The 25,581-nt window shown below is 44.6% G+C and overlaps 1 protein-coding gene across 1 annotated transcript in view; it reads right to left on the reverse strand.

Moving 5' to 3' along the window:
* Window positions 1-12: 12 nt before the first annotated feature.
* The window catches only part of tenm2a (teneurin transmembrane protein 2a), a 179,637-nt gene continuing 154,068 nt past the window's right edge, over window positions 13-25,581 (reverse strand). Inside the window, exons 12-35 of the mRNA XM_028590296.1 lie at window positions 24,958-25,143; window positions 19,616-19,762; window positions 19,057-19,267; window positions 18,122-18,241; window positions 16,440-16,701; window positions 15,889-16,156; window positions 14,553-14,696; window positions 13,279-13,528; window positions 12,887-12,907; window positions 12,547-12,776; window positions 11,306-11,460; window positions 10,897-10,998; window positions 10,422-10,595; window positions 9,477-10,114; window positions 8,912-9,087; window positions 6,543-6,778; window positions 6,140-6,436; window positions 5,341-5,898; window positions 4,587-4,856; window positions 3,685-4,095; window positions 3,205-3,315; window positions 2,797-3,064; window positions 2,187-2,317; window positions 13-1,798 (exon numbers count right to left, since the gene is read on the reverse strand). Coding sequence (XP_028446097.1) covers window positions 1,061-1,798; window positions 2,187-2,317; window positions 2,797-3,064; window positions 3,205-3,315; window positions 3,685-4,095; window positions 4,587-4,856; window positions 5,341-5,898; window positions 6,140-6,436; window positions 6,543-6,778; window positions 8,912-9,087; window positions 9,477-10,114; window positions 10,422-10,595; window positions 10,897-10,998; window positions 11,306-11,460; window positions 12,547-12,776; window positions 12,887-12,907; window positions 13,279-13,528; window positions 14,553-14,696; window positions 15,889-16,156; window positions 16,440-16,701; window positions 18,122-18,241; window positions 19,057-19,267; window positions 19,616-19,762; window positions 24,958-25,143 — 6,104 coding nt within the window. The 3' untranslated portion in view covers window positions 13-1,060. The remainder of the gene's footprint in view (window positions 1,799-2,186; window positions 2,318-2,796; window positions 3,065-3,204; window positions 3,316-3,684; window positions 4,096-4,586; window positions 4,857-5,340; window positions 5,899-6,139; window positions 6,437-6,542; window positions 6,779-8,911; window positions 9,088-9,476; window positions 10,115-10,421; window positions 10,596-10,896; window positions 10,999-11,305; window positions 11,461-12,546; window positions 12,777-12,886; window positions 12,908-13,278; window positions 13,529-14,552; window positions 14,697-15,888; window positions 16,157-16,439; window positions 16,702-18,121; window positions 18,242-19,056; window positions 19,268-19,615; window positions 19,763-24,957; window positions 25,144-25,581) is intronic.

Here is a 25,581-nt window from a genome sequence, read left to right on the forward strand (position 1 = left end):
CTGGTGACTCATTCATGATTGTCATATAGTACTAAGAATAAATAAATAAAAAAGAATAAAATAAATACTAACTTAACATGTTTTTTTTTTCCGGACTCTGTGAGTGGTGGGTTTGATCGTTCTGTACAGAAGTGCCTTGGTGAAAGTCTCACAATTCTACCGCGACTGAAACGTACAAAACTACGGCATCTACAATATACGCAACATCCTGAAATTCAGTGTAGTCGGACACATAGTAATATGATTCTTCACCCCATTTTAAAATAAACAATGCTGTGTGATACCACTGTCCACAAATATAGCCATCACTTTTTTTCACTGTTTTAAATTTCTTTAAAAAGTTTATTTTCCAGTCCATTAACAGTTTGGATTTGATCAAGGATGCCGTTAGCGTGTGTGTTGCTTGGTTGGATGTGCGCTGCCTCGGCAGCAGAGGACCGGTCCGCCGGGGACGATGGGAGGCCTGAGACAGGGAGACGACACGTAGTATTGGACCAACTTTTTAATATTGCCTTGTCTGTCCGTTGAAGTGTAGTTGTAATGGCTGCACTCTGGAGTGGCTTTGTCTCCACTTTGGTCCCTGTGCCTTCAGTGTCTATTAGAGACAGAAAAGCCTTCACTGCACGGGCCAACGCAGTACAACGCCACTGTGTGTTCAGTAGCTGTCATGACCGCCGCTCTCAGTGTGACCCAAAAAATATGGGTGGAAATTTCACTATCTTTTTTAAAAAGGGGAATCTTCTTATTCATTAAGCAAGAGTTTCTCAAAGTTCTTCAGTGCTTTTTCAGTTGTTCAAAGTTTCTTTTTCCGAAAAAGAAAAAAGAACCGTTTGACTAAACTTTTAAATGTTTTGCCTGTGGCAGTAAAATGAACAATAATATGTTTTCTGATAAGTCATTCTTTTTCAAAAGTCCCTGCAGCATTCCGTGAGTAACCCCGTGTGTTGGTTCATTCTCCATGGGTTTTGAGAGGAGTAGGGTTAAGGAGGCTGGGTGGGAAAAGAGGAGCAGGATTTGGAGAAGTGAAAGTGGGGAGAGAGGGAAGAGTCTGCCCTAGCTGTTACCTCTTGCCCATCTCGTTCTGTCTGAGGAACTGGATGTTGTTGCTGCTGTCAGCCAGTTCTGGATACTGCTCCACAGGCAGTACGTAGTAGCCATCGTAGCCTTGTACTCTACCTGTGGTTAGGAGCTGCTGTCTCTCCCCCTCCGTCCAGACGCGATTGCCTCCCTTCCCATCCCTGGCCCGCTGCTGGTCCTTGGCCCAGGCCCCGGCCAACGCTCTCTGCCTGGCCAGCTCCAACAGTCTTACCTTCTCTTCATCCACCACGTCCACAGCAAGCCCGTACCGAACACTCAGTACTAACGACGGAACTGCAAACTCCACAGTCACTCCTCTCCTCGAGCGGCCGCTCACCGTCACGTTGATGCCGCTCTCCAGGGACTTGCGCCCGTTAGTGAGCCCCAGGGCCAGCAGGTCGCTGTCGGCAGAGCCAACCTTCACAAAGTAGTGACAGTCCTTCCCGTCCTGGGTGTAATGGGTGCCTTCCAGGTACTGGGCGCCATTTAGCACCAGAGCCACTTTACGGCTGTCGTCACTGGCCAAAGCGGACACGCCAGCCACCACTCGGCCTTCCTTCAGCGCCAGCATTACTCCTCGGCCTATTATGGGCGTGCTGGTGCCAAACCAGTGACCGGGCTTGTCCTTGCGTCTTCGGCGTTCCTTGTTGAGGAGCCGTCCCTCCAGGGCCATGAAGGCCTGGTTGTGACGCTCTGCTGCCTGCTGCACACCCGTGATGAGCTACATGAGAACAAGAAGGAAGCCTGGTCACTTTGTTGAAAGATTTTTAAACTTTCATTTAATATTTTTCACTTTTGTTTTATATTTTTCCTTTATATTGCACATTTTCAATTTCTTTAGTTTTCTATACTGGTTGGTTTTGCCTCACGTTTACTACTTAGAATTTATTTATTACGTTGTACTTCTTGCACCGTGGGTCGGAGAGAAACGTATTTTCAATTCCTCTGTATGTCTGGCACATATTTTGAGAGAATTGACCATAAAGTTGACTTGACTGCAACCTAGAAATATTGCTGTGAAGGATGACTGGTATCTGTATTAACATGAACTGCTGAATCACTATCATGGGGTTAATATCAGCTTTGGTTCCCAGCTCAGAGCTCCGTACCTGTCCGTTCTCGCAGTGCTGGGTGGCCTGAAGCTCGTACGGCGGCTCCACAAAGTAGAGCGAGTGTCGAGGGAAGCCTGGGATTATGTTACTGAGCTGGAAGCCAAACATCACCAGCCAGCTCTTCACATCTACAGCAGACAGGAGGGAAAGTAATTAGCTGAATGACAAATTGAAACATAAAATAGTGAAAGTGTGTTTGCTTGTGTGACTCATCTGGTGTTATACATAGCTGTCAGCTACTGTGCCATCTGCAGTACACTGTTACTTGCATAAAACTATGTTTTCTGTAACTCTGCTGCATACCGGAGATAGCAGAGACAATGTCAGGACACAACAAGCTAAGTTGTGCTTGTTTTGGAGATGCAATTGAACTGATATTACCTTATCTGCTGTCTGACCATTAGAGTGTGGGTGTTACCTGACTATTCTGCTATATCCACATTACATTCTTGAAAATAATATATTTTTAAATGCCAAGGGGAAATGGACAGCTTTGAATAAAACTCCAGCCACTTACAGAGTAAAAATATGGCTTAATTATATAGAAATATTCATACCACAGAATTCAACATGTGCACCACCGCATTAATACATATTAATCCTCTACCTGTGACGTAATTTTTGACATCCAGCATGTCACTGAGGGGGTTGTTGTTCTTGAACATGTACAAATTAAACGGCGAGGGATCCTTCCCTATCTTGGGCCAGATGCTGTAGTCGGGCGAGGTCCAGCGCCCGGCCAAGACGTCGTAGTCCCGCTGGGTGAAGTGTACCAGCTTGGTCAAGGGGTCGTAGAGACCACCGTGGAAACCGACCACCAGCTGGAACTCGGGGTTAGAGTCCAGGTACACTTCACCGTAGGCTGTGTACTGCACCTGGGTGACACACGCAGAGCCGCTTTGCTTAAGAAGCCTTTACATATGCAAATTTGTTTTTAGCACATCATTTCTACCACAGTGTGTGTAGCAGTAGTAATTCATTGCAAATAAAGTGAGATTCTAACTTTGTGTATTACCTGTTTGATCATTTGTCCATTGCTGCTGAAGACAGCCAGCGGTGTGCCAGTGTTGTCCGAAGCTATGTAGTATTCCTCTCCACTGCTCACCTCCATGGCAAACAAATGTCCCTGATGACGAGAAATTCAGTTCATTTACATTATGCTTTAGGATAAGGCCTTTGTTTTGGCCCGCCATGGCATTTGACATGCTCAGTCTTAATCTCCTCTCTCCTAACCATAATCACTACAAAATTTACATTTTGTGCAGCTAAAAAGTACTTAATCTTTTATGGCAATGAAAAGCACAGTGCTGGTAAACTTCCCTATTACATTACATATGTAAGTTTACTTTATTTTTAGCCCCTGGCCTTCCATCCAGATACATTTCGGCCCTTCATCTGAACGAATTTGAGCCCCTCTGCTTTAGGATAAGGTTGAACGGCTCTAACAACAATATCTATCAGTACTCAGGTTTCCAGGAAGGTTTCCCAGGCCTACCTGCAGGTCGTAGTAGAGCGAAGAGATGTCCGAGCTGGAGTGGTTGAAGATGTGTGTGACCCTGGTTGGGTGGTTGAGGTCAGCATAGAAGAACTGAAGGTGTTGTCCCAGGCTGTTCCTCGTGGACACCCTGCGGCCCAGCCCATCATAGTGGTACACCACGCTCCAGCCGCCGGGGCCTCGGTTGTAGGCCCTCAGTAGCTGACCTTTGGAGTTGTAGTCAAAAACATCGGAGCCGCGCTGGCTGAGGTAGCCGTCTTCGTCCAGGCGGTACTGGACATCTCCCAGGCGCGTGATGCGGTCTCTGAGGTCGTAGCGGAGCGGCAGGATGCGGGCACTGTTCCCGGGGTTCAGCAGATGGAGGTTACCGTTCAAGTCGTAGCTGTAGCGCCAGGTGGACCAGTCATTCACCTGGATAAAACAAAGCGGTTTAAGGCTCTTTTTTTCCCCTTGCTATTCTGTTACTGACTGGTGTTTCAATGTCTTTTTTGTTGTGTTGTCTTTTTTTTTCAATTTACAGGAGGTATGTCTATATAATAATTCCTTTTGTTGTACTCTTGTTCTTATCCTTTTCCTTTTTTTATATATAGATAGATGCTCTTTCAAAATTGACTCATGCTATTTACCTGCTTCAGTTTGTTACTATCTGCAGCGTCTTATGTGTCTTGTTTGTCTAGTCTTTGTTTCTATGCAGAAATGGAAATGGTTTGTATGTATAACTCTAAATGCCAATTGTACTGTATGTCCCTGCAAAACTCAATAAAGACAAATGGGGGGGAAAAAAACAAAGCGGTATGTAAATATTATTTGATCAGTTTTCACCTATTGGAGCCCAAACCATGCTGACAACAGACAGAGAAAAAGTCCACAATATACCAACTCTCTCCATCCATAATACTCACCTTGACGCCGCTGAGCTGTCCGTCTCCATCATAATCATAGCGGTACTGAGTGGTGTTGGCGTAGGGCCCAATTTTGAGCTCTCTCTTCACCACCCGTCCCATGCTGTCGTACTGCACCGTCATCCAGTACATAAGCGAACGGAAGATCTCGTACTGGACCTCCTTGATGCGACCGTGGGTGTCGAAATGCTTGCTCAGCGTCATAACAGCGGTGGTGATGATCTGATTAATGTCGTAGTAAATGACCCCGAACTTTCCAAAGTGCTCCACCTGTAGGTGGAACAGTTTAGAGAAAAGGTGAGTCCAAGTGGCAGCCAAAGAAGGAATCTTTGGCGCCCCCCAAAGAGGTTTCAGCCAGCCCCAAAGGAAAATCACCAGCACCAAAATGGTAAGAACTAAGAATAAAAATAACAATTCACATCCTCTCTAAATGTGTTTAAGAGTAATTTATCAAACAACCGTTAAACAAGCAGAACAAAAACTTGAATAGGAGAGTTGTTAACTGGGGTTCATTAACTCAAGCATAATATACATTTGTCTTTATTAAATTGTCAGAAATAACAGGTAAATGCATAGATTTCTGTCTGCCATAGAATTCACTGCCTTTACTGTACGTGGACCAGTAATGCTTACTGGCCGCCCCCCTCCCACCCAAAGGCCTATTATGAGCCAGGAAAAACCCAGAGTTAGTTTTGTAAGTTAAATTCTTTTGTACATCATTGCTTAAAAGAGATAGAACAGTAGACTGGAGCACCTTTCCAGAGATCTCGTCGTATCGGTAGAGGTCCACGGGCAGCGGCGTCTCACTGATGACCGGCTTCATGCTGGCGATACGGAAGCTGTTGTCGTGGTAGGTGTAGTCGAACCTCGCGTTGACCATTCCCTCCTCACTGAAGCGGTAGATCTGCTTGTCGATGAGCGGGCCCATTTTGCGATAGCGGATGGTGCAGGAGAAGCCCCCGCTCTGCAGGTTGACCATCTTCAGCACGCCAGCTGTCTCGTCGTAGCCAAAAGTGACGGCGGTGCTGTCGAACACGATCTCGGCCAGCTTTGCCAGCTTGCCGTACTTGTAGAGGACCCGGCGGCCGGTGCCCAGGTAATGCGTGGCCTGAGGTCGGCCGTCCTCGCTGAAGTCGTGGATGATGGAGGCGTTGCTCTCTGGGGGGTTGTAGGTGTTGCGGATGTAGCCGACTGACACGTGTGTGAACATGGTGTGGCGGGCCACGCTGGGCATGGTGACGGCTGTAACCCGACCTGAGGCATCAAACTCAAAGACGTACTGTCTCTGGCTCTGCAGCAGCAGCACCATGGACTGGAAGCAGAAAGAGGGAGGCAAAATCCGGATTAATATAATTGCATTATCAATGGATGACTTGCCTCCTGTGAAATAGCACCAGCATTCATCTTCTCTCAGCTGACAAATCTGAATCTTCATAACCATGAAAATGATGTATTACTTCAGTCAATTCTGCAATTCAAATTGCTCTCCGTTCTTGCAATTGCCTTGGCAAGATTTGATACCAAGACGACTACTTAAAGACAAATGTGCTTACTTTGTCAAGGTAGCTGTAGCTCCACACCTTCCCGTCCACGAAAGAACGAGACAAGATGCGTCCCTGGGGGTCAAATTCGGTCCTCTCACTCATGCTCCCCCTCTGCAGCCCGACAAGCTGTCCAGTGGTAGAATAGGACACATTGACCACTGCCAGGCTGCTGCTGGGCAACCACATCGCAGGCCGGCCCTGAGCATCGTACATGATGCGCAGCGTGAACTTTCGGTGGTCATCGTAAATCTTCTCGGTGCGCGTGTTGCGGTCAAAGTCAATGGAGAGAAGATTGCGACCATGAGCCTGCAGAAAAGGGAGAAAGGAGAGGTTAATTTCAGGAAACGTTATTATTATTAACAAGCCCGCTGCTGATGCATAAAAAAATAAATAAATAAAAAAGCCAACTCACTCTAAGCTTCCTCCCAAACACTGTGATCTTGCCCTTAGTCTGCTCCTTGCGCAGGCGCCATTCAATGGAGTTGAGGCCGTTGTCAGTGGGCAGGGTGATGTTCCTGCGACCAATTGTAGGGCTGACAGAGCCTGCCAGGATGTGGGGCTCCGTGTGAAAGCTGATGCCCATACCATTGGCGTACATCACTCTCAGAGTCCCATTGTTGCACAGCTGGTAGCTGTTCCTCACCTGGTCTGTAGGGGGAGACAGACAGGTATAAGGTAGGCAAAGAAAGCAGCCAGTTAGTGTGAGCATAACATATATATGCAATTAAGTACCCTTAGTATTTTATATATATATATATATATATATATATATATATATATATATATATATATATATATATATATATATATGTATGTATATATATATACAGACTTTCTATGTTTTAAACCTGCTTTTTTATTCAGTTGTTTAACTGTGAGCATAAATTAAATGAATAAATGAAAAAAAAAAAAGATTTATTTATTAATTTCAGGATTGTTGAGCAGGGACAATGCACACTAATAAGACATAAAAAAGAACGTGCCAGAATTAGCCAGGAGGCTATTTTACATCTGCTGTCCCTGGACTGGTGGTAAAGGGTCACCCTAAAAAGATAAAAAGATGGATGACTTTTGGCCTTTGCTTACCAGCGTCCGACAAAACATCCATGTTGTAAGAAAAGCACTTTAGATACAAGGAAATAACATTTAAAAGGGTTTTATTTTATAAGATGTGTGTATTTATATGTCCTTCTGCCTGAAAAATGAAGTTTACAATCCTAAACTGTCAGTAAGAACCAGATGATGTCCATAAAATATTTATGATATCCTGATTCCTCTTTGTACAAACTCCAAAATATTCTGAATGAGAATAGTCAGGCTAAACTGACTCCCTATCTTTACAATTTAATGACTCACTCACTTGCAAACACAAGAATGGAAACAGATAAGCCCGTGCCTAATGCTGAGACAAAATGTCTCCCTCAGATCTGTGAAAACAGCCGTCCTGATCACAATGATGTGATTGAAAGTAAGATAAAATTGTTTTCGGCTCAGAAATATCTGGCAGATACAGCTTTTTTATTTCATTTACAAAAGGTTAGGGGATCAGATGGTGTCTCCCTTTGAAGCATCGCCATAAATGACAGTAATCCATAAGGCCAATTTGTAATAAAGCTCCAGGCACATTTTAACAATGCCTCAAACAGACAAGTGAAGCTTTTTCCATTGACTTGGCAGCAACAGCCTTTAGATAAATCTTCTCTGCTCTCTCTATCTGAACAACCTCGTAATAAAACAGAAGCGAGGGAGTGGGAAAAGAGAGAAGAGAGAGAGAGAGAGAGAGAGAGAAAGAGAGAAATGAGGGCTTGAGGGCCAACGAGAATTCACTGTGCAGGAGTTAATGAAGAGAGTGAGAAAGAGCGGAAAAGAGAGGGAGATGGTTAAGTGAGTATGTCAGCAGAGAGCCGTGCTGAAACCCACATAGTGCGGTGGAAACCTTAAATGACTTACAGCTCTGTGAACAGCTCTCCTCTTTTCCTCCCGCAACGCAGATGGATCCCTGAATACATCTACAACTTATTCTCTCGGGGGCCTTCAGACTTATATACCCAGTCTGCATTCATACTTCTGTCACGCCACTGGTCAAGAAAAGGGAGAAAATTATTCTCCATCTTCTCTAAACAGACCAAATAGGCTCAGGGATCATGGGAACTGGTTGAGAGCTGTATTTGTATGTCGGTGCGTCTGTGTGTGTGTGTGTGTGTGTGTGTGTGTGTGTGTGTGTGTGTGTGTGTGTGTGTGTGTGTAAGAGGAGAAAGCTTGAGGGATGAGGAGGATTCACTTTGCATGAGTTAATGAATTTTGCTGTGATCATATTCAAAAGCAGGATGATCCCAGCTGAGATTAACAGCTATATATTGGTAATTTTACTCCATGAGAGGGAGCGTGAGAGGGCTGGATGTGGGTAGGGAAGGAAAATAATCTCCTGGAGCTTGCACATAACTGAGTGAAAATTACAAGACTTTCAATTAGAGTCGGCAGGCCAGCGCATATTCACCATCACAGAAGGCGCCTATGTTTTTGAATACTAAGATTAGGTAGTTTTACAGTCTGCGTGTATCTCGCCAAAGCATCGATAACATATAAGCAGACCCACTTGAGCTTGATCTGCTGCTCTATAAATAATTAACATATCAATTGATATTGCATTCTGATTCATATTTCCCTATGTTGATGACTTGAGCCCAGCATTTGTTCACATCCTTGGCACTTTCACAAGGATTTCATAATTAAGTCATTTTTTCCACTGCACGTGCTGTATGTGCTGAGTGTGTCTCTTACCTTGCACCACAGTGTACGACGCTTCAACGGAGGACAGGTTTGTGATGACGGTGACATCATCGTCTCTGCTGGAGCTCTCGATGTCGATGTTGATGGAGCGCTCGATCTCGCGGTGGAGGCTCGTCACCATGCCCGTCGGGTACGTGACGTTGGTCAGGCGACCCTCGCTGTCGTACCTGGGAGATGGGAGATTGAGGGTGAGGGAAGGACACGCTCATATTTGTACTGCATACATGTGGCGCTGCACAATCAAAGACACACACAACACACACAACCCACATCCACACACACACACACACACACACACACACACACTCTCTCTCTCTCTCTCTCTACCGGAGAGGAACATAAAGTCATCTTTGAGGAGCTGGCTGTAGTTATAAATACTAACACTGGGGGGCAACAGCACACTGTGTGAGGTGTCGCATGAATTATTTGGAATGCTTAAGAACATGATGAACATAAAACCTGTGAAAGTCATTCGTTTTGTATTTCAGACATGTAGAAAAGTGGTGGAAATATACAAATACACATTCAAACAGACAAAAAAAAAAAAAACACTCACTGGTAAAACGTGGTCCATCCAGTCTCATCAGCTTTGGTAGCCAGGAGGCCTGTGCTGCCACTGTAGCCCATCAGAGCCACCTCCTGGCCCAGGGCTGACACACTGCGCAGCCCTCCGGTGGGGTCCAGTCCCAGGGTCACCACTTGATTCTCGGGCAGCAGTACCAGTCTGAGCAGGCCGGCCCCTCCTCCCTGGGCCTGGCCGTCCCTTCTCACCTTCACTGTATTGTTGCAGTTATCTGCCAGCATGACCAGCTCGTCGTCAGGACCGTAGGTGAAGTTGTAAAGTGGCTCACCAGTCACCAGGCTAATTGTCTGGATGTGAAGCCCCTCCCCATTGAAGACATACAGCTCCTGTTCCCTTGGCGATGCAACCTCATACTGCGCAGACCCTCCGTAGCCCATGCTGGAGACGGCAGGGCCGGGCCGGTTGGCTCGCACAGCTCTGATGCGTATGTTGTTGAGGTCTGCAATGAAGAGTGTCCCATCTGGGGACACAGCCAAGGAAGTGGGGGAGTTCAAGCCGGCGTCGGGGGCGTAGCCGTCATCACCGTAGAAGCAGTTGCAGTTGACGTCGTTCTTGCAGTCGCAGTCGGAGGCAATGCCAGCCAGGAGAGAGATTTCTCCGTTAGTGCTCACCTAACAACAATGTACAGACAGAAAATGGAAGACGAGACCCGCTTAATGATGAGATTGGGTGAAAATGTATCACCAAAAGCACAATTCATTTGGAGTTATCAAAACAGAGAGAATGGAGAAAAACAACAACATTAAAGTGCCCGGAATGAATGTAGTGTCTGGAGATCTGAAACAATCTCAGAATATATTAAAAATCACCCACACAGCCTGACCAGCTGTGCAGACAGTTTTGCTAGGCAACAAAACAAGTTTAACAAATGACAAACAACCACACAGCCCAACAACTGTGTACAGCTCCCTCTCATACCTGTCTAACTCTGTTGATCTTTTTCTCATCCGTCTCAGCGATGTAGAGGATGCCGGTGTGGGACAGGGCGATGGCTGTGGCGCTCTCTAGGGCTGCATGTATAGCCAGCTTACTGAGGCTGTAGTCGATACCAGGCACCTGACAATGCATGGGCCGACCTGCGATGATGCTAACCTGTAGGCAATAGCAGCTAATGTCACATTTATCATCAAAAGAATGCTAATAATTCCACAAATGTGGAGATCAGTGTTTGCTCTTGAAACAGTGCAGATGAAACTTTTCATAATGAAGTAAGATTCCAGAAAGTACAATATTCCAAGAGCTAATTAATCAGTAATGCCAAACTTAGAAAACTTTATTAGAATATGACATTTTACTTCTAAATAGGCTTTAGTAAGCCTAATTGGGACTAAATCCTGTCAAACCCACCCTAAGGGTTTAGCAAGGGTGATCAAGCCTTAGTTAGGGTACAGACCTGGTGGTTCTCAGTGATGCGTAGGATGACATTGTTTTCCAGGACATAGAGAGAGTTGTCCATGGGGTTCACTGCTAAGTCCGTGGGCCACTCGAGACGCACCTAGTAGGCAGAAACAAAAGTTACACATTAGATAATATCTATGCTGAGAGAGGCGTTTTGAAAGGTTGCCAAGGTTCAGACAAGTCTCTTCTTCATTTTTTTAAGTGACTGCAGTCCTCACTCTCTTTTGATCCATTCATTTATCCATGGACTCTTTAATCCCTCCCTAAATCAGTCTCTCCCTGACCTCCTGGCTGGCGTCTGCCACACAACCGTCATAGCTCAGCACTCACGGGAGTTGTTAGACGATCATCTATCACACCATCTCCTCTTGTCTCTACTGTACTACCCTCCGAAACAGTCGTACCTGGCTGACGTCCATGCTGGAGTCACAGCTTAGCGGCCGTACGGTAGTCAGATCGTTGGCCCCCAGCAGAGTGGAGATGATGCCGTTCTGGTCCACCTTACGGATCATGGTGGCATCCACAAAGTACATCAGCCCATTTTTATCGACTGCGATACCTGTCAAAGCAGAGATGAACACCATGAGTGACGACTCATAACTCAAACTCTGCGGGGCAACCCGTAGACATTTTAAGTCAATTAAACTTCACTCTTTCCACTGGCTGAAAACGGATAGCAGCCCTGACAGCTGAATTGCTCGATGCTTCATTGAGTGAGAGGGAACAAAGTGATGGAAGGGGCATTGAACTGTTAGAGAAAGTGTTAGTTTTGGGATGAGTCATCGGGTTGGGGAGCTGAGCTCATGCTCCTCCCAGAAGGCAGTTGTAGACTGCAAGCAGATTCCATGGAAAGGCAAGTGATCTGATGCACTCCACCTCCTTCCTCGGTTTTCCCCTCGCTGCTTCCACCTTTCTACCTTTCATTTGTTTCTCTCTTTTAGCGTTTACCAGTGGTGCTGCTGTGTCAGCCTCGTCGGTCTAACAGGCAGCAGGCATTCAGACAGGAGTGTTTGTTAGAGGCAACTCTGCCCCAAAATAACTTCTAGACGCACTGAGATACACAACAGCAGATGGAGGATACAGCGAAGGGCACTGTGTAAATGAGAGAGAGAGAGAGAGAGAGAGAGAGAGGTAGGGAGATAAAGACAGAGAAGGAGAGAGGGCAAGATGATGTGTGCTGGCTGACTTTCCCTGAGACAGGTAAGAGGGCATCAGTAGCTCATTGTCTTCTCCAATCTTTCCCATCTTCTCTCACAATACAATACACAGTACATATACTTACATCTGCAGTCTCACATGTACACACACTCGTGTCACAGACAGGAAATGTGACAGTGTGACATCCTTGACAGTTTGGTGTCACAATGTTCTAAGATCCAATGATCCACAAAAATAATTCCATTAATAAGTTTAACATTAACCTGATTTATAACCTCCTTCTGTGTCTGTCCTGCTTTAGTTGAGTCACGAGATGAGCACATTGTATGAAAAAGAAATTCTATAAATAATATTAAACAGAGAAAAGCAGCAAACCATCACATTTTTAGAAGCAGGAATCAGAGAAAGCCAACAATTGACTAAAATGATTATTCAATCATCAACATAATTTGTGATTCATTTTCTAGACTCTTTGCCACTGGCTCACCTTTGGGGCTCATGAGTGTAGCTTCAGTGGCTTTGCCGCCATCCCCACAGCGCTCATCAAAGGGCAGGCACTGCTCCCCTGTCCCCGCCACGACCTCCGCATTGTCCGACAGCAGCCGGCCTCCCGTTAACGATCGAACGCAATAAATTCTGCGGGAGTTGGTGTCCGAAATGAACAAAGCCCCAGATACTGGATCCACTGCCAGGAAGTACTTATGGGTTGGGTTGTTACTGAAGTGAGAAAGAATTTTTTTTTTAAGATTTTTATATTATAAATACATTTGCTATTGTTGTTGGAATGTGCACGAGAAACTTTCAATGTATCATCATGAGGATCTTACCTGTGTCTGAAATCTTTGTTCCTTCAAGGGAGAAAGCGCAACAAACCAAATGTTAATTCACACAGTCTGTGGAAAGCAACACAAAGCTGGCTGTGGTGTGAACAGCAAAATCTAACCATGGGTACAAACACCCTGGAGAAATGGTATCTCGTACGATGTGTAATTCTACCTCAACTCTACCATCCCCAGTGTCTCACCTTATTTTTTCTGTTTCAGCGGAGGACTAAATCCTACATGTTCAATGTACTGAAAACATCCAGTATTTCCCTCCTCATCTTCTCCTGCCATCTGACTTTAATCTAACCAGCTCGTCTTGTAACTATCAGTATTTTTCCTGCAAAACCAAAACACCTCTAAATCCCAATCTGCTTTCTAATTGATTACTCTTTTACCTTAATTCCAGGATGCCAGTTGTGTTCATAGATGGGTAGACCCTGCGCACAAAGTTGAGATCTCCGACATAAAGGCTGCCATCGATTCCCATTGCCAAGGCGACCGGTGCCAATAGCTTGTTACCGTCTGCCAGGCCATTACAGCTGGGGCAGGAGATACTGCGCCTCCGTCCATTTCCCATGATGCTGGTTACTACCGGGGGCTGCTCGGTCACAAAGATGTTCTCACCACTTCCCTTGTGAAGGATGCCTGGACAGGAGAGAAGGTGGAGAGAAACACACGCAGATCCGGGATCATTATTTTCAGTTACAGTATCGTTGGTAGCATTACTGTAACATTGATGTGTACATACATGTGTATGTGTATTAATTTGATCTGTATATATGTGTATTGATTTGTATGTGCTTTTGTTCCCTCTGTCAAAGCACTTTCAAAATTATTGTTTTTAAAGGTGCTATACAAGTAAATATTATTATATTATTGTTATTAGAAGCTGAGAGATTATACAACGATATGACTGGCTATGTCTGTCTACCGGTTGGTCCACCACACTGGTCAAGACTGAAACATCTGATCCTCTGAATATTCACCTCGCACCACCATGTGTCAAAGTGTCAAATGTCTCGACAAATAATGGATGGATTGCCATGAAATTTGGTGCAGACCTTCATGTCCCACTGACGATGAACTGTAATGACTTTGGTAGTAAGTAAAACAGTGTAGCATTGCATCATTCTCGGGAAAAATTTTACATTATTACATTACTCTACTGTACAGCAGGCTAACATCAGGTGATGAGGACAAGGGAGGTGTGAATGCATTCTCCCACTTCTAAAAACACCTCCCTGGTTCTCCAGTTTCCAGTGTCCATTCCATTAGCACATTGATTGTCACAGCAGGTGAACAGGTGCATCTGCCTATTCATTTTTCCATGCTTTTTAGTGTTACTGCACATAGTCTAGATAATGGTATACAACAAGAATGACGGCCACCACCACAAAAATCCCAAATGAGGGAGTCAAACTAGGTGAGACACCACAAGCTCTTCCTGTGAAAATCCTCACTGAGGTAAAAGGAGGTGCCTAGCAATTCCATGTGAACCACAGGAAGCACAGTTTGGTATACTTCCTCCCCAAGACAATAGCACATTTTGTGAGATATAAAGTACTGTAAACCTGCTACACATGGGGGACTGTATGGGCTAAATATAAACTAGAAGGAAATACTGGATAAGTCTGTGCAAGGGAACATGCAGGTGTGTGTGTGTACGTACCGCTGCGTGTGTTTAGTATATGATGCTTGTCGAGTGACCAGCCGCCCAGACTGGTGGGGTCCAGTTCGTAGCCTTGCAGAATTGCCGTCCTCTTCTCCCAGAGGATGAGACTGGCACAGGACTCGTACTCATAGCCCACTGACACTACATATAGGAGAGGGGAGAAGCGAGAGAAATAGAGAAAAACGACACAAAAAGAAGTGATGAAAAAAAAAGAAAGAACAGAGAATACATAAACATGAAATAAAACAGGAAGAGAGGTTATGCAAAGCTTCATCAGAGCATAACCTCCCAAGTTCATTCAAGTTGTGAAACGTGTGATACACGGAGAAGCTAGTTAGCACCTGCACCAAAAACTGCACTCACACCTGACTAACACTCTCATATGCTGCTAAATAAATTAAAAATCTTGTTAATTGGACAGATTGCCCGGAGGCCCTTTAAACCTACAGGCCTCACATTGGTTGCCGAGATGAAAACTGCACCAACCATGTACATGTGCTGACAGAGTCTCAGCTGACTTGGCTAAATTTAAAAATAAGGACAATGATTTAGGATGAGGTAGCGTGTTTGCTTACATGTGTATGTATATGCTGTATGTGTGCATGCATGTGTCTGTTGTTGTGTTACAACTTGTTAAAAGGAAAAGTGTGTTAACACATCGACTCCCACTTGAGTCCCAGTGAGAGTGCTGTTGCCAGCACCTTTTCAGCTTCACTGCAAACAATAATGTAGTATACTGTACCTGCGTCTGTATGCACGCCTAGCAAAACATAACCTAATTGTAAACCATGTATGGGCTTTATAATCTTCGAGAAATGTCAACTTACAGTCACTCTAGGAAACTATGGGATCTTTGAGTGAATGTAATTTCCCAGACAGTATGCCCCTCATGATTTTAGTCCACACTGAAGCCCCAGATGTCCACTGCATCTGTGGCCTGACAGCAGTGTTTGGCTGACAGCATCTGTGAGCGACTGTGACAGCAGAATATAATAGCACTGGGCTCCCCTGGACTCCTGCTTGCTGCTCCAGTAGCTAACTGCTAACTCATCCTGATGGCTAATAACCCTTCACCACAGTTACGGCTGGCTGGCTGAACCGCACGCGGCTTCAATGAGAAATAGACGTATGGAAGAAAAAAAAGCACTTAACTGTGGCTATACTGCGTAGTGGATGGAGGCCGGGTTTCTAGTCTATTATCTCTCCTTCAGGACTCCTAATTAGCACTATCTCCCTCTGTCATAGCCACTGCTTACTTACTGGTAAAGTTTCTACGCCACTGGAAATAAAACAACCAAACACAGCTTCTTTTCCATCCATCCCTTCCACTCACCAACAACTTCAGAAAGCCCGTAGACCCTCTGCCCATATGCGTCGGTCTTATCCCAGATGTAGGTGTAGGCCAAGTTGGGTGAGGCGTGGAACCACTTCTGGAAGAGGTGGCCCTCCACTGCTACCATCAGGTGAACCTTCAGCAGTCCCATGGACACCACGGCTGGAGTCATGGTCACCTTGAGCAGGGAGCGGTATCCCTGTGTCCTGGAGCTTAGGTAGCACAGCTTTAGGCTTGTGCCAGGCACCTCGATCTGCTCATGCAGCACCTGGAAGACAAAGAGAGGAGATGACAGGAGAGCGGGATTAGGGGGGATTAGACAGAGAGGGAGTAATGGGGGTCACGCTTCCACTGACGGCTGAAGGACAAAAAAGGGAAAAAAACAATGGAGGAAATAAAGAAATTGAGGAAGGAGGGAACGAATGGGGGGAAAAGCTATGGAAGCGAAAGGAGAAAGAGCGCTACAGGAGACAGGCATATAAGAGAGTGGGAAGAGAGCAAGGGAACCAGAAGGGAGATTAGCCGGCTGCCAGAGGTCAGTGGTACTGCACCTGTGTCTCCGGTATGATGGGTTTCTCCCCTGGCTTGGAGCTGAAGAAGGAGGAGAGAGGGGATGCAATCACAAGAGGGTCAGGCCTGACGAAGCCGCTCAGGTCACAGCCCGGGATCGTGTTCTCTTCTGTCTTAAGCACCAGAGTGTCCATAGCATAAAACTGGCTCCAGGGCAGCCACACGGTGCGCTGCTGGCTCAGGAAGGGGGCGCGCTCGAACCGCAGAGTCAGTGATGCACCACCGTTAGCTATCAGGTCAAACCTGGAGAGGTTTGCAAGAAGAGGATGGGAATGAGGTACAGATGGGGACGTGTTGTGATGGACGATCACTGACAGTGTTTGTTTCTTCGAACATAATATTTACTCCACTGCTTTAATTCATCAACAAAAAAACACCTGGAATAGATTTTTCAAAATTATTGCATAATGTTACTCCAAACTTTCACAACAAAGACATCTAGACAGGCTGTCTAGACAACAGTTTAAGGTCTGAAATATAAATAGCACAATGTTAGAACACTGATCTCTACGTAGAAGTGATTTTATTAGATGTTCTTTAACCTTTTGTCTTCAAATTATGATTAACAGCTGTGGGCTGATGATTAAGATAGAAACAGGTCATGTCCACATTTGCCATGGCAAATGGCCAGAGCTTTGTACGTGTCTGGAACTGCTGCGGCCAAGAGCCTCGAACAACTTGAAGAAAATAGCACTCATCAAAACTAAACAAGGTCAGACAGGGACATCAGAACATGTTCATTCAAGTCACAAGTCTGTGAAACTGGTGGGTAACTGCCTCTGAAATACAAGGTTAATTGAATGTTACTAGAAGTTCAGATGCTCCAGCGTCAGCTTGGCCTAACTGGAAGTAAATGCTGCAAAGAAAGCATTGATAAAGGGAGGAGACGGGGACAGGAAACACAGAAACCGCACATTTAATAAGTGGAGGTCGGTCTAAAGAACCAATAAATCACATTTTGAAATAACATGTTACAGATGTCAGCCGTACTTAAATTCAATATAACTTGCAGGGGGGAAATTGGACAGACAAGTAAAATTAAAGCAGCCTAGAACTCTCCGCAAACTGGAATTCCTGCAGGAGAAATGGAAAGACATGTCAGGTGAGTTAACTTAATGTGTTTGGAAGGTGGCTTTTAAAGCAAAGAATTGTTTTTCATAATTTGCCTTAAACATTTCTTGATGGCCCTATCATTTGGTTTCACATATTGGACCATGCTTATTTTGAGTGAAACTTCTATTGTTGTAAAATGATACAGTCAGACATTAAACCTTATTAATCATGAAAACAAGTCTCACTTCTAGTAATTGTTCTTAAACATTTGACTGGTACACTATATTGCATTATATTGAGTGTTTTGATATCATTCTATCTTGCACATTTTTCCCCATTTCCTTTTCATTTCATTTTTATTAATATATTTTCACTAAGGATATTGAGTTTTGACTCTCAGTTGTGTTGTTGTAAATACATTTTCTCTGCTCTTATTTGAAATCCCCTTTCTTTGTTGTATCTAATTATCTGTGGCCGCAACAGGCCCAGTTTCCTCACGGGATCATTCATGATTTCTAATCTAATCTAATCTAATCCAATCTAATCTAATCATACAGCCTATGTGGTGAGGTAGTTTTAGCAAGGAGTGCTTGGTAGCTGTTGTACATACATTCCATCCTGCCGTGTCAGCGTGTATCCGTAGTGGGGATAGTTGACAAAAGACACGTTCACCCCCACCAGAGGAGTTCCATCTGTAGTCAACACTTGACCCCGGATTAGAGATGCCAAACTGGAAGAAGATAGAAGAGACAGAGTGAGAGAGCGATAGTCAATCTATCAACCCAATCTTCTTAACCATCAATCATCTGATTGATTAATCTCACCATCTTTCAATCATCCAATTTTCCCCATTCATTTATTGCTCAGGTCTTCCACCACTCATTAATTAGAAACAATCAGCAAACCCCGCCATCGACATTAGCTCACGTCAATCATGTAAACAAACCATAACAAAATAGATGGATATGTGCGTATGTTTGTGTATGACTGTTTGAGTGAGTGAGTGGCTGCGCCTCACAGAGTGATGCACATAGAATAACAATTAAACGTACAGCACCATTTTGATGAGCCATTTCCTTTGAAACATCTGATGTCGGCATGTGTAGGCAGAGGAAGATCAGCACCATGGACAGCGCTAAATATAAATGTACAGGGAATCTAGGCTCGGGCTGCTTTGGCTCTGGGATTGGTTAAGGTCTTGGATGTCTCTGTGAACCATTCACAAGTCTATTTGATATTTTTGTGTAACTGGATCTAAAGTTAGGCTAGTTTTCATGGCATAGATTTATTCACATAAAATGTAAAAACGTCTAAGGTCATCTAATCAGTAATATTCTCTAACAAGCAATCTCACAGGCACAAATTATTGGCAAACATGAAAATGCATACACTCTACCTCTGAATTATGATAATTAAAGACAGTGAAATAAAATCCTGCATTCCTGCATTAATTGCTATCTAGCATATGTCAAGTACATGTCCAAAAACTAAGTGCTGATACTAATCTGTGTTTGAAGCCTGTGTTTGTGTGTTTCCCTGCCATACCTCGAGTTGAATGGGTTTTCCCCAGGGAGGATATGGGTGCTGTCCCGTCCCACGAGCATCTTGACGCGGTCGTAGAAGGAGCGGACACGGGGCTGGGACGTGAGGCTCTGCTGGATGACCAGGAGAGGGTCCCGGGAGCCCCGACACAGCGGGCTGTTCTGACAGGGACTCTGGATACAGCAGTCTGGGTCCATGCAGTCTGTTAGTCCATCTGAGAGAAAGAGAAAGAGCAATGATGAGGTGGTTGTGTAAGACTGGCAAAGACTGCAAAGAACTACCCCTACTTCTTCTATTATTGATTTCATATTTTGATAATCTTTTGATTCTTTCACAGTGGGAAGTTTAATGTTGGCATTCATAGTGAGGACTCCTCTCATGAGCCTTCTATCTTAATTCTGTATCTTGTTTTAATTCATTATTTTTCTTGATCATTATTCCCTTCACAAGCAATTTTTGTTTTCTTTTTTACAAGAGGCATTCTTAAGTGAGGGCTGCACTTATAACAGCCCCCCCCCCCCCCCCCCCCCCCCTTAATCTTCTCCTGGTCCTCCCACTTCACCTCCTTCGTTATCCTTGTTGTCGGCGCAGGAGGTCTCCATGGCAACACTGCAGCCAGGGCCCCTCCAGCCTGTCTGACACTCACAATGCCAACTCTGCTGTCCCATGGTGCACTGGCCGTTCCCGTTACACAGGTTGGGACAGCCGTCTGTGAGGAGAGGACAGGAGGAGAGAGGGGGAGGAAAGTGAGAAAGAAGGAAAAGGGGGAGGGAGGGATGATGGGAGCGAAGCAGGGAGATGCTTGCTTGTTTCATCATCAATGATACACACATGAACACGCACATTCTCACACACATTCTCACACACACACACACACACACACACACACACACACGCTCATATGATTATGATAGACCAATGAGTTTCACTCAATTTAATAAGCACGTGGTAGCATACTGTAAGTATTGATTGTTCAAGAATCAATTTAATTCAGCACGTCAATTTTCATGCACACCTTCCCATCTGTATGGCTCTACACCTTCGGGGTGGCTGCTAACGTGCATGTGAGTCTGTGTGTGTGTGTGGGGGGGGACAGATCTCTTGATTCACTTACTTAATAGAGCCCCACCCGCTCATCACACTCTCTCTCTCCCTCTCTCTCTTGCAGTCTCTCTCGCTCTTACTTATGATTCAGTGTAGGTAATGGGATTCTGACGGCCTGAGAGTAATGCTTTCTCATGAGAGAATGGGATTATGTTCGATAGAGTGTGTGTGTGTGTGTGTGTGTGTGTGTGTGTGTGTGTGTCTGTGTGTGTGTGTGTGTATGTCTGTGCAGTGGCAGTCTATGAACTAATAAACCTTCACTTTAGGTTATGCAAAAAAGCTCTACCAGAATCTGAGGCCCTGGAGCCAAGAAAGTTCTGTAACTAGCATCGCAAGGCCACCATCAAGTCAAGAGAGACTTTAAGGCAAGGGAAAGCAGACATTTTAAGGGTGTCTGGATAAGGAAATGTGCAATTATAGAGGGCAGTAGCATCTTATTAAAGTTATATCCGGTAATAACTCTTGATTGGTTGTGATGGTAAAGAAAATTTAAAGGAATAGTGTGATATTTTGGGAAATACTGTTATTCGCTTTTTGCACAGCTTAGTTTAGAATAAAGACTGGAAACAGCTTACAAATGAACATTTTATATCTAGTCTGTTTAATCTGTATGAAAATGTGTGTGAAAAGTGTTTGTTTTTATGGGGGTTATGTGCGGAACTATTTCTTGGCTGGGAGCAGTGACTTCCTTCCGGAGTCTTGTTGGTTCCAGGCAGCCAGGAGACTCTGGGAAATGATTGTGCCCAAACAAGAAAAAGTTCCACACATAAGACCCAGGCCAGGCTCTTTCCCCTTCATGCTAAGCTAACTGGCTGCTGGCTCCAGCTTCATATTGAACGGACAGTGGTATCAATCTTTTCATATATTATATACTCTTGGTAAGTGTATTCCCCAAAATACTATTCCCTTAAGATGACTCCTATATTAAATTAATTCCACTAAATTGGGTTCAAATAAAAACATCCGCTAAATGCCAACAGATAAATACTTTTGTTTCTGAAAGCTCATTGTGGCATTTTTATATTTCTTTGTAATAGTTTGCATTCATGCTGAGTCAATGTTACCCATCAATGTCTTTTTCAAAAAGGTCTTTGGCTCCTGGCCTGTCTAACCATTTCCCCATATCGTTATAAATCACACCTTTCTAGCTCTAACACGAGTCTGTGTGTCTGCCACATTTAACAGGGAGATTGGAGGGAAAAAACCCATGATGACACACAATGACAATGTTTTCTCCAGAATCACAAAGAGCCTCAAACAAACTTGTCACAGTGATTTCCTCTTTTATAAATGAAGGAGCAGGATGCGACACTCTTAAGTCTACCCACGGGATATGGAGGCAGGGTTGACTGATAAAACAATACGTGCATGCACGCAAAGGCACTTAGTCAAAAACACACAGACACACACCGACACACAGACACACAGACACACACACACACAGCATGACGCACCCTAGAGATATGACCTGACATTTCCCACTCAGTAGCAGTGTGCTGACACAGAGTGAGGAAGGACAAAATAACCCAGTAAGAGATTATGAATATGAAATGCTTTTCATTGAGTCCTGCTCAGTAGATTAATGAACATATTTTCACTCAAGTTGCACTGTAGGATTTTGCCCTCTAACAAATCGCTGCATCAATAAAGCCATGCATTATGAATACAAATAGTGCAATCTAAACCGTGGCAGCAGCTAAATTAACAGGCATTTCACCCCGATTGGCATTTTATCATATGTCTCAACCACCAGGTGATGAGGGAAAGTCAACAGAGGACTTTGAGAAAGAGTGCATCATCTTGGTTGAATTCCTAAGAAGAGGGGGTGGGGGTGTGTGTAACGATTAACCATGTTTTCAGCTTAACAAGAGGAATCAAATCAAAGGTTTTTATCTTTAATTATTACCATTTTCTGCATCAGGGGACTGCTCCAGACGCTGTATTAACAGTCAGGCTGGAATAGTATTGAGCTCAAGGAACAAAGGCAGTTAGCAGTGATTGCCTGTTAAATGGAGTTGCCATTTAAAGCAGCCAAATACTTATGAAGCACCAGGACAGGACAATCCATAGCGGGCATTGATCGGCTTGCCTGGGCAGGCTGACACAAGACTCCTCTCTCTTTAATGCCAGGGCCCAGTCGATACCCCTTCATACTAACTAGAATAAAGTGGGATTTCAGAAACTATTAAGTCCACCCTCCCCACTAATGTACTTGGACTCTGATGAAATCCCCTTAAAAAGGAGAAGAAATTGCCTTGGGTTATGGGTCAGCACACTCACACTCTTGTGTGGTGTGTGTGGGCGTCGGGGTACATGACTGGATAGAGAAAGATACCAGCATTAGACTCCGAGGAAGAAGTGAGAAAGAAAGACAGAGATAGAGAAAGATTGAACGTAGTGGATAAAAGAAACTGAAGTCAAGACTTTGTGCTAAAAAGTTCCACCATTCGCTCCTTTTCCCCCTGCTTCCAGCTCTGTCTCCTCTAAAGGTCATAAAGTAAAGGCCATAAATCCAAGACCACTGCTTATAGATGGAGCAGATAACTCTGCACTTCCTCGGATAAATCTCCACTCATCTACTCCTCCTATTCTTAATAAGCTATCTTGGAAATGATATTGATAACTCTAGCCCACATGTTCTGTGACCTGTCTTTCTGCTTCCCTTTGGCTCGATCTGTTCTTCTTTACTCTCCCTCTCTGTCTTGCTCCCTCTTTAACCCTGCGATTTACCTTTTCTCTGGGCTGGCTCTTCATAAAACAACGAGAGCTATTCCATTAAGCGTAGAGGGTGAGAGGACACTCTCAACGGTGCTTCGGGGACCTGTACTGTCAGGCAATCTGCGCCGCTCTGTGTAACCCGACGGAGGTTCAGCTGCGGGGCTATCTATTAAGCATTCTTGCAGTGTGTGTGAGACAACTCACCCTAGACCTGCACCCTTCTCTGTTTGCGTCGATGTCTTAACCTTAGCCATGATTCTGTTTATCTTTGTGTGATCTGACTAAACTGTTCATTATTTCTTTTTTTCTAGGCTTAGGTTGGAGGGAATGGGTTTGATGAAAAGATAGAAAATCTGGAATTAATACTGTATGCTCGCTGAGTCACACACACACATACACACAAAATAAATGCATTAGCCGCTCTACCATGGCCACAACTGTTGCCACAAATACCCAAATGTAAATACACACTCAACAGTTCTGTATTTTGTGACACCACATTAAGGCCTCGCATCAGTGGCCTATGAAATTCACCAATTACCTCAAAAGTTCTTTACGGCTTTCATCATTTTCTCCTCGTGTGAAGCAGCTGTGTTTACGCAATACATGACTAGCATACCTGACCAGAATTATGGGTTTGTTGTTCCCACATTAGAAAATATATGGAGAAGAACACGCTCACACGCATGCACATCCACACATTGACAGCACAGCCCCTCAACACTGCTGATACCACACTAGGCTCTACTGTACCCCACAACACATCTAGGCTCAATGACAGCTAGCCCCCGCTGTGTAGCGCACTGCTGTAAATGGGAGTGCGCTACATGTAGGGGAGCTATCATTGAGGCTGGCGCCCTAAATCTACGGACAGATAGCACCACAGAGTCTACAGAGCCAAGCCAGGCCAAAACCCACAAATGCAGCAGCTAGCTTCTACCACCACAGGCTAAGAAACAAAACACCAGAGTCAGATACGGTACCTGCTTTGTCAACCATGCTCCCATGGTCTGCAGTGGGAGAAAACGTGCAAAAGGTAAGAGATGGGGAGAGTATATATAGCTATATATATATATATATATATATATATAAGTATATATATTTTGTTTTTAATTAAATGCAAGCAACATCATGCAGAGATGAAATGAACAACAGGCAAGCTGAGATAAGCTAACACCGACAGTGCCTGGTGCTAGTGAAGTGTGCTTTGCGCCAAGCTGAGGCCTGACAACTCTTTCATCTTGGGCTGATGCTGCAGTCAAAGCTGCCCTACTTTCTGATGGGGGGAAATGGGTATACCATAAACTGTTACTCCCCTGTGCGTATGTATGTGATAGCATGTGTGTGGGTACGTGTATATATGTGTTATGTGTGCTATGCTGTGTGTGTTTTGGTGTTTATTCGTGTGTGTGTGTGTGTGTGTGTGTGTGTGTGTGTGTGTGTGTGTGTGTGTGTGTGTGTGTGTGTGTGTGTATCAGATTGCAATCACAGTGCTTGTGGTGACAAGAAAATGAGACTTTGTGTCTCAAAGCTCTGTGGGTGAATCAAAGGAATCTGGCACTCATCCATCCAAAGTGACAATATGAGACAGTGATTGACTGACATAAAAAGGCACACTCTTACACACACACACACACACACACACACACACTAGCACAACTGTGTGCATGCACACACGCGCGCACATAAAATGTGAGAGAGATATTTTTTATCACAGTGATGTGAGGAGTTTTAACTTTCATCACGTAACTTTGGTGTTTCAAAGGCCAAAGTAACTAACACTCCTGGGTCTGCAGTTGAGAGGCAGCCCAAAAACGGCTAAATTGTGTTCTTTCTGAATCCAACCACCTCCACGTTTGCTCCTCTCCTTTCTGTTCATCCAGCTTCTACATCGCCTACTACCCCCAACCCTCTCTTCAAATTCCCAGAGGTCTCCCTTTTGCCTCCACTTCTCATTTCGAGATTCCTTTAACAAAGTGGAAAGGAGCTGCCAGTTTAGTCTGACTGGGTGCTGGTGTTCCTGTTGACACGCATCAAACACACACCTCCCAAATGCACACACACATACACGGAGGCGCTCACCAATGGTGCAGTGCTCTCCGTTCCAGCCCTGGTGACACTGGCATTTGCCGTCCTTGCAGGTTCCATGTTTGATGCAGAGCGGGTTGCACACACGCTGGTCACAGCCTGCGCCGGTCCAGCCCTCCTCACAGCGGCAAGCTCCACCCATACACACTCCATGGGTCCCACAGTCGACTGAGCACACCTCTGAAGGAAGAGAGAAAAATTTGGGTCACATACATTATATCTGGACTCAAAAGCTGATGGTTATTGTAGGATTGTATTTCGCCATATGTGCACTCTGAGACAATGGAGAGAGTGTCCAATAAGCACTGATTTGGTAGTAAAAGGATGTCTAAATGAGTGTTTTATACATATATCTGTTGTTTCAGCAGCATCAAAATGGCTATGTTTCAACGTGAAGCAAGTCCTAACTACATGTGGAAATATAGTTATCATATTACCATTACCATTACCAAACAATGGCAATATGTAACTAGGAGGTGTAAAAAACGTTCACTTTAAAACCTAAGTTTTAACCTGCAAATCAAAACATCTGTGCTATGTTTGACTTCATCCCCTGTGACAGTCAGTAACAATGTCAAATTACCCAAGTGCAGGAAAAAAACATGTGCCCAAAGCAGC

Source organism: Perca flavescens, chromosome 10, assembly GCF_004354835.1.
Source record: "Perca flavescens isolate YP-PL-M2 chromosome 10, PFLA_1.0, whole genome shotgun sequence".
Lineage (NCBI taxonomy): Eukaryota > Metazoa > Chordata > Actinopteri > Perciformes > Percidae > Perca > Perca flavescens.